Source organism: Priapulus caudatus, unplaced genomic scaffold (assembly GCF_000485595.1).
Source record: "Priapulus caudatus unplaced genomic scaffold, Priapulus_caudatus-5.0.1 Scaffold54, whole genome shotgun sequence".
Taxonomy (NCBI): domain Eukaryota; kingdom Metazoa; phylum Priapulida; class Priapulimorpha; order Priapulimorphida; family Priapulidae; genus Priapulus; species Priapulus caudatus.
In genome coordinates, this window is record NW_014577115.1 from 508,809 (window position 1) to 516,352 (window position 7,544).

Sequence of the window (7,544 nt, forward strand, 5' to 3'; positions counted from 1 at the left end):
TAGTAGTAGTAGTAGTAGTAGTAGTAGTAGTAGTAGTAGCAGCAGCAGTAATAGTGCTAGTAATAGTACTACTACTAGCAGTAGTGTTGGTAGCCATATATAACAAGCGGTGACGTTGACCATTAGCGGAGATTCGTGCCGGGCGCGAGTAATTCATTCGCAAGCAATTATCACTTCATGTCTTCGTCTCGACACAAAGTGCAAGCGCTCTCTCTCTCTCTCTCTGCGGTGCAAGTCAACATACTTTCTCTGTTAGCACATGGCGGGGGTTTTCACACGAAGCCGCCGGAATTTCGATGGCAACGAATTTACGATTCTGATCGGGCGACGTTTTTTTCTGTTCCGCCTCGGGTCGAGCGAAATTTGTAGCGGGAAGCTCTAGTCAAATTCCGATCAGAAATGTTTGTCTAATTTTCGACAGATTTAGGATTCGCCGTGTGTCGTGCTTATATATATAGCGGCGTAGTGCAGTAACGACGGAGGCGAGTGTGCGCTGTGAGGAAATGGCGGGCTGATGGGTATAGCGTTTTCTAGATTGTATATTTCTAAAAACACGTTCGTATTTTTCTAAAAAGAGTTTTCTAAGAAATAAACACGTTAAACGTAATAATATAGCATAATAAAATAACATGATTTTTTTAAGAACAAAAACACGTTCGTATCGGCGCTGTCATCGCTCGACTCGCGTGTGAAATTACAGATTCTCCCATGCGACGCGAGAAATTACATTCCTCGCTAACGCTTCTTCGACGAAGAAGAAAATATTTTAGTATAATTATTAAACGTTCGAACGTGCATGGTCGTCAGTGACGTAATAAAATACAAAACCGCAGAAAAAAAACATACGTTTGTGGGATAATTTACACTGTGGACTTCATGATCCTTACTCATCTATATAGACACATCGCATTCACGGGCGAGATTTTCGCGTTTTTTTTTTTACAGATTTTGTCCTTCGATGGTAATTTATGTAGGTATTTATGGAAAATTTCCTTCGCATCCGACAGATAAATGCCCAACGGGTTGTTTTTAAAGTGTACCAGTAGCGTTTTCCTAATCCGTCAATCGCAGCATGACGAGATGATATGGCGACGCGGCGAACATAACAAATTATGGTAATTTGTTCGAAATAAATCATCGGATTGCCTCGTAAAATAAAATATACGACGTGCTTGTTAAAGCCAATTTTATAATACTCGTAAAGCGAGCTCTGTATGATTATGCGCGTGCGTGCGTGCGTGCGTGCGTGCGTGCGTGCGCGCGTGCGTGTGGATGTGTGCGCATACATATATATATATATATGTGTGTGTGTGTGTGTGTGTGTGTGTGTGTGTGTACGCGTGTGTTTGTGTGCACGTGGGCCGCTGTATCACAATCATGACGCAAGCTAATATATATATATATATATACTGTTATACTGATTTCTATGCTTGAACATCATTAGCTCGCATTTAGTCCGCCTGTCACGTGAGAAGCCGAGCACAAAACGTGGCTGCAGCCGGCATCATAACAGTCTGTTATATATCATCTCCCATATCTCAGATATCAAGGATTATTATATTATTTATTACCTCCGCCAGGGGCTTGGCGGAGGTTATGTTTTCACCGGCGTGTGTTTGAGTGTTTGGTTTGTGGGTTTGTGAACATGCACGTTTCAGTTCACTTCCGCTAGGTGCGCTGGCTGTAGACTTACAAACACGCAACCACAGGCTAAGGGCAACCACAGTCCTCCCCCACCTGCACGCTCGCACTCAGCGACACATCTATCAATCTATAGGTTTGTTTGTGTACAGCCGAACTGAACAAGTTATGGACGGATTGTCATAAATTGATGAGATTTTGGTGTGATCCGGATCCAATTAATAATTAATTAATTAATTAATAACATTTTCAGGATAGGTCAGAAATGGGTAACTTAGAATGATTACATTTGTGGGTGATCCGGATCCAATTAATGTAATTAAATTTCAGGATAGCGTCAGAAAATCGGGTAACTTAAGAATTGATTACATTTTGGTCGTCATCCGGATCCAATTAATTAATAAATTTTTTTCACAGTGACAGAATTCAGCTGCCTTGGCGGAGGTCTGTGCTCTCCGAGTGCTCTAGTTATAAATATTACAGTCTGTAATATATATATATACATATTATTGCAGATTTATAATTATATAATCATTTAATATATATATATATATACAATGGTTTCTCGTTGTTTAACATGCGAGTTAACCCTCTCCCCCCTCCTACCTGCCCTCCACCACCACCGTACCTGACGTAGGTCATCCTCATCCTGCAGGTGTTTCGCGATGTACTGAATTCCCTCATCGCTCTCTCTCATACACACACACACACACACACACACACACACACACACACACACACACACACACACACACACACACACACACACAACACCACCGACCTGACGTAGGTCATCTTCATCCTGCAGGTGTTCGGCGATGTACTGAATTCCCCTCATCGCTCTCACGACGTCGTCCGGGTAGGGCTTGAAGCGCCGCGAGTCCGCCTTGCTTTGATCTCGCTCCGACTGAGAGATTCGTATGAAGCGCGGACTGCCGAGCGATGACGACGGACTAGAGAAGAGAGAGAGGGGGATGTGTTTATATGAGTGCGCGCGCGTGAGAGAGAGAGAGAAAGAGAGAGAGAAAGAGAGAGGTAGAGAGAGGGGGAGAGAGAGAGGAGAGAAAGAGAGAGATGGAGAGAGAAATAGAGAGAGAGAGAGAGAGAGAGAGAGAGAGAGAGAGAGAGAGAGCGAGAGGAAAGAGTGGGAAAGAGTGGGAGAGAGAGACAAAGAGAGAGAGAGAGAGTCAGAGAGAGAGAGAGAGAGAGAGAGGGGAGAGAGAGAAGGAGAGGGAGGGAGAGAGACAGAGAGGGAGAGAGAGAGGAGAGAGAGGGAGAGAGAAAAAGAAAGAGAAAGAGAGAGAGAGAGATAGAAAAGAGAGAGAGAGGGAGAGAGAGGGGATATGCTCACATGAAAAGCCGATGCAGAAATCGATGAGCAGATCGCTGCTAAGAAATGTTTACGTACCTAACGTACGCCTTGCTCACGTGAGAGAGAGAGAAGAGAGGCAGACAGAGAAGGACAGAGAAAAATAGAGAGGGAAGGGGAAGAGAGATTGGGATGAAAGAGAGAGATATATATAGTGGGAGAGGGAATAAGAAAGGGAAGGGAGAGGGGTGGAGGGGAGAGGAAGAAAGCGACGAGAGCGAGAAGAGAGCGAGAGAGAAGAAGTCGCCGAGAAAGAAGAGGTAAGAGAGGAGAGAGAGAGATAGATAAACATGATCTGCTGTCTTAATACAACCTCGCGAGCGGAGGCGGGGCGGGCGCGGGAGGAGAAGAGGAGAGCAAGGAGAGAGCAGAAGGAAAGAACGAGGAAACCCCCACCCTCCAACTCTCTGCCCACCCCTCCCCAACCTGATACGCTTCATCTCGCGAAGTCGAGCCCGCTTGCAAGCCCGGAAGCTTCGTCTTCGTCGTCGGCTGTCGGTTTCGCTCGTCGATCGTCGACGATGAGATAGCCAGACGCGCAGCATTGTTATAGGAAACGCGCTTCACCCACGGCGACAATCGTATGCGTCTGCCGCTGCGTGCGCGAAAGTGCACGATTGAGCAGCGTACACGCGTCACTCGCAGATCGGACAGCGGACGAGTATCAACGTGAAGAGCAGCGTATTTAACCCGATGAGTGGAATCACGATCGACGTCGGCGCGGATGATCTCGCACAGCCAGCAAGAAGAGACGGTGAGGCCTGCAGCAAGCATCGAGTAGTGCACAGCGTCACCTCTCGCCGCTGTCGACGAGCAAGTAGAAGATACGACGCGTGAGAAGGAGAATCGACACGGCAGCGTCATGATCAGATTTACGGTGTAGAAGAGCGTCTTGCGACGCATCTGCACGCTAGTAGGTGCCATGTCTGGGAATGGTTCGGGCAGCACGGGTAGTAGCGTTCGTGGCGCGCTTGCTGGCACGGCCAGGACCGTCCCATCTACACCGGCGATAGAAACTCCTGAAGATCGATGCCGTTTACTCCTTGTCCAACAAACCCTACCGTTATCGTGCGTGGCGGTGTATCTGAGGGTCCACCTGCAATGCAAGGACACGCGGGTTTCATTATACGAGCAAATTCGCAGCGCGAGTAATTGAATATTGTATGATTATGCATTATTATTGATTGATAGATATGATAGCATAGTGCGATAGAATAAGATAGAGTAGATGATAGATAAATGCATAGTAGTGATAGATAGAAGATAATAGATAGATAGATAGAAGTAGGAAGATAATAAATAGATAGATAGTAGATAGATAGATAGATAAAAAGATAATAGATAGATAGATAGATAGATAGATTTAGATAGATTGATAGATTAGATAGATAGATAGATAGATAGATAGATAGATAGATAGATAGATAGATAGATAGATAGATAGATAGGTAGTTAGGTAGGTAGATAGATAGATAGATTTATTGCGCAGTTGTAGTTTCGGTTGAAGATTGGTAGGCGATTAGAGTAATTAGTTAATTAATCGATGGTACTATAATTAGGTTAATTATGTAAGTTACGTTTGATTGGTTAATTATTTTGTACGTGTTAATTTTGTTATGTGTGTTTGATTATTTAGAATTTTGTGTAATTTTATCGATTTTTCGATTTTTTAATTCGATTAGTTTAATTATATTTAATTAGTTTGTTAACTATATTACGCAAATCTTTTAATCGTTTGCGTCTTGTTGATTCGTTGTGTTTACTCGTTCTCGCGCCATCCGATTGTTTACACAACTACGTATTAATGCACACGTGCGCTCATCTTCACGAGTATATTCGAATATTCCTAATCGAATATAATCATAATTGTAATTCGTAAAATCGTTCGGATTATTCAAGAAGCGGGCATACGTTTGGTACGGGATGTAAGATGACTGGTAAGTGATTAGTATAGATCACTTAATTATTGAATTAATTTTGTATTCGATTAATTATTAAAGGAAGATTAGGCGAGAATTGAATAATCAATTGATTTGTGATCACGTATACTCGGCATATTCATATACACGCGACATACGTTACATACAATAGTAGGGACAGATATTCATGCGCATGCGTCATGTAAATATACATTAATGTACGGAGTCAAATACACGGCGTTTCATAGTCAGAATCGCTGGAAAATCTGTCGATATTTAGCATTGACGCGAGTCCGCGTGACTGCCTGAATAATTCTATTGTGTCTATATTATATACGTAAATAAAACCTAAATTATGGAAAAAGAATTGAATACAATAACGCTGCTTTCAGTGTTGCGAAATCATATTCTGCAGGGAATATACAGCGTGCAATACATTAGTTTATGTCTTTCCGGCTATTACTGTTATTTGTTGCCATGTGCTGTTCTATAATTGCTTTCCATAGTTTGACGTCAGCCTGCGAACTTTCACATTTTACTACACGGTCTCTCTCTCTTTCTCTCTCTTTCTCTCTTCTCAATCGTACGCAGCAAGCTCTCTCTCTCCTCGGCGCTCATCTCTTCCACCCCCCCCCTCTTCATCTCTCATCGATCTCATCTCTCGGTCGTGCGCGATGCTCTCCTCTCTCTCCAGCTCTCTCTCTCTCTCTTTCATCTCTCTGTCGTCGCGCGCCGCTCTCTCTCTCTCTTTCTCATCTCTCCTCGCTCTCCTCTCCTCATCTTCTTCTCTCTCTCGTCTCCCCTCTGCTCTCTCTCTCTCTCTCTTATTATCCTCTCTCTCTGCTCTCCTCTCTCTATCCTTCTCTCTCTTTCTCTCTCATATCTCACCCTCTCCCATTTTTCTCTCCTCTCTCTCATCTCTCTCTCGTCTCTCATCCTCTCCTCTCTCTCCGCCACTACTCTCTCTCTTCGGTTGCAAGTAGGGAGTGACGCCAAACATTCAGATATTCTCTCCCTTATTAATAATACTACACGTATTATATTCATCGCAGTCTAATGGAATGATCATAATTATTACTTAATTCGAATTATTAAAGCTATAAACCAACCCCGTTCTGCGATGATCTGCAGATATACTCAACCGAAATCCATCGTACGTGCCACGAGCCGAATTTCATGTGCACGTTTGCTGTCAAACGGGAAGAACTTCGACGTCTTATCGTGCATGAAACTCATGTAGATCGCAGGAGGCTTCCACACGAACGTAGCCATACCGGGGTAACAAGCGCGGCATTTAGTCATTCAACGTCAAGCCTGTAATGGCCATCGGGGAGCAGTAGGTGTACTCTGAAAACATGTGAAGTAAACGTTGTAGTCAAGGTCACGGTTCAAAATTAACTGAGGGCAAATTTCAACAAAAGGAACTTTATAATTTATATATAATGCTGCGTGCACTCGAAAGAAATTGAGGCTATGCTAAATGTAATATTAAAGCTTGATGCTCACTAACACTATATATACGATATAATATATATATATAAATATATCTAATCGTATCTTATCTATATAATATATATAATATATATATATAAGATAAGTATATATATATATATATATAATATATAATGATCACGCACGACCATAAACAAGAAAGGAGAATTGCGTGCGCACGAACGCTCTCGTCGCACACGCACAAACAGACAAGTAGGACAGGTCAGGCCAACGCAGGCAGGCACTTAGGCAAGGCAGGCAGGACCAGGCAGGAAGGACAGGCAGCAGGCAGGCAGCAGACACGCAAGGCAAGAGTTACTCGGTCAGTCAGTCAGGTAGCGCCGGGAGGCAGACAGGCAGGTCGACAGTAAACAGGCAGGCAAGGCAAACATATCAATCAGGCAGGCACATCTGCCACATTCTACACAAGATGAATGACTCCGTCAAGTGACTATTGATGATATACGAGGGTAATAGTAGCAACCTGCACACTAGACAGTATAAAAGCTCTGCAATATTTCCAATAACGGCAGTGCGCGAGATGCGATACAGTGCAGGGCTTACTTGTATAGGAGTACTATGTCCGCAAGCCATTATTATGACTGCGAGGGCACGTAGAGAGCATTAACGCCGCCATATTGCGTCGCGTCCCACGCCAACTTGTAGTCGTACCATTATCTGCAAAAGAAATCCGTTAAGTAGGGTTGACATCTCTTAGCGCCTCGACGAATTTCCCCGGGGACAATCTCGAATAATGAGGAGGTATAGAGGGTGCTATTACCAACGACCGAATAAACATAAATGATATATATATATTATTTATATATATATTATGTTGGTGTGTGTGTGTGTGTGTGTGTGTGTGTGTGTGTGCTGTGTGTGGTAGTGTGTGTGTGTGTGTGTGTGTGTGTTGTGTGTTGTGTGTAGCGTGCGGAGATGTGTATGGTGTTGCTGTGTGTGTGTGGTGTGTGTGTTGTGTGTTGGTGCCGGCGCGCGTGAGTGTGCTATGTGTGCGTCTGCGTGTATATATATATATACATATATATATTATATATACAACAGACACTCTGGTGCGGAACATTTCGCCCGTGATTGACAGCCACACGTAAAGTAAACAACAGCAC

At 43.6% G+C, this 7,544-nt stretch overlaps 1 protein-coding gene across 1 annotated transcript in view; it reads right to left on the bottom strand.

The window, feature by feature from the left end:
- LOC106820968 (acetylcholine receptor subunit alpha-like) overlaps positions 1–7,544 on the bottom strand; it is a gene marked incomplete at its 5' end in the record, with an annotated part of 28,887 nt that overhangs the window by 6,887 nt on the left and 14,456 nt on the right. The window contains 1 exon segment of the mRNA XM_014825589.1: positions 2,423–2,594. Coding sequence (XP_014681075.1) covers positions 2,423–2,594 — 172 coding nt within the window.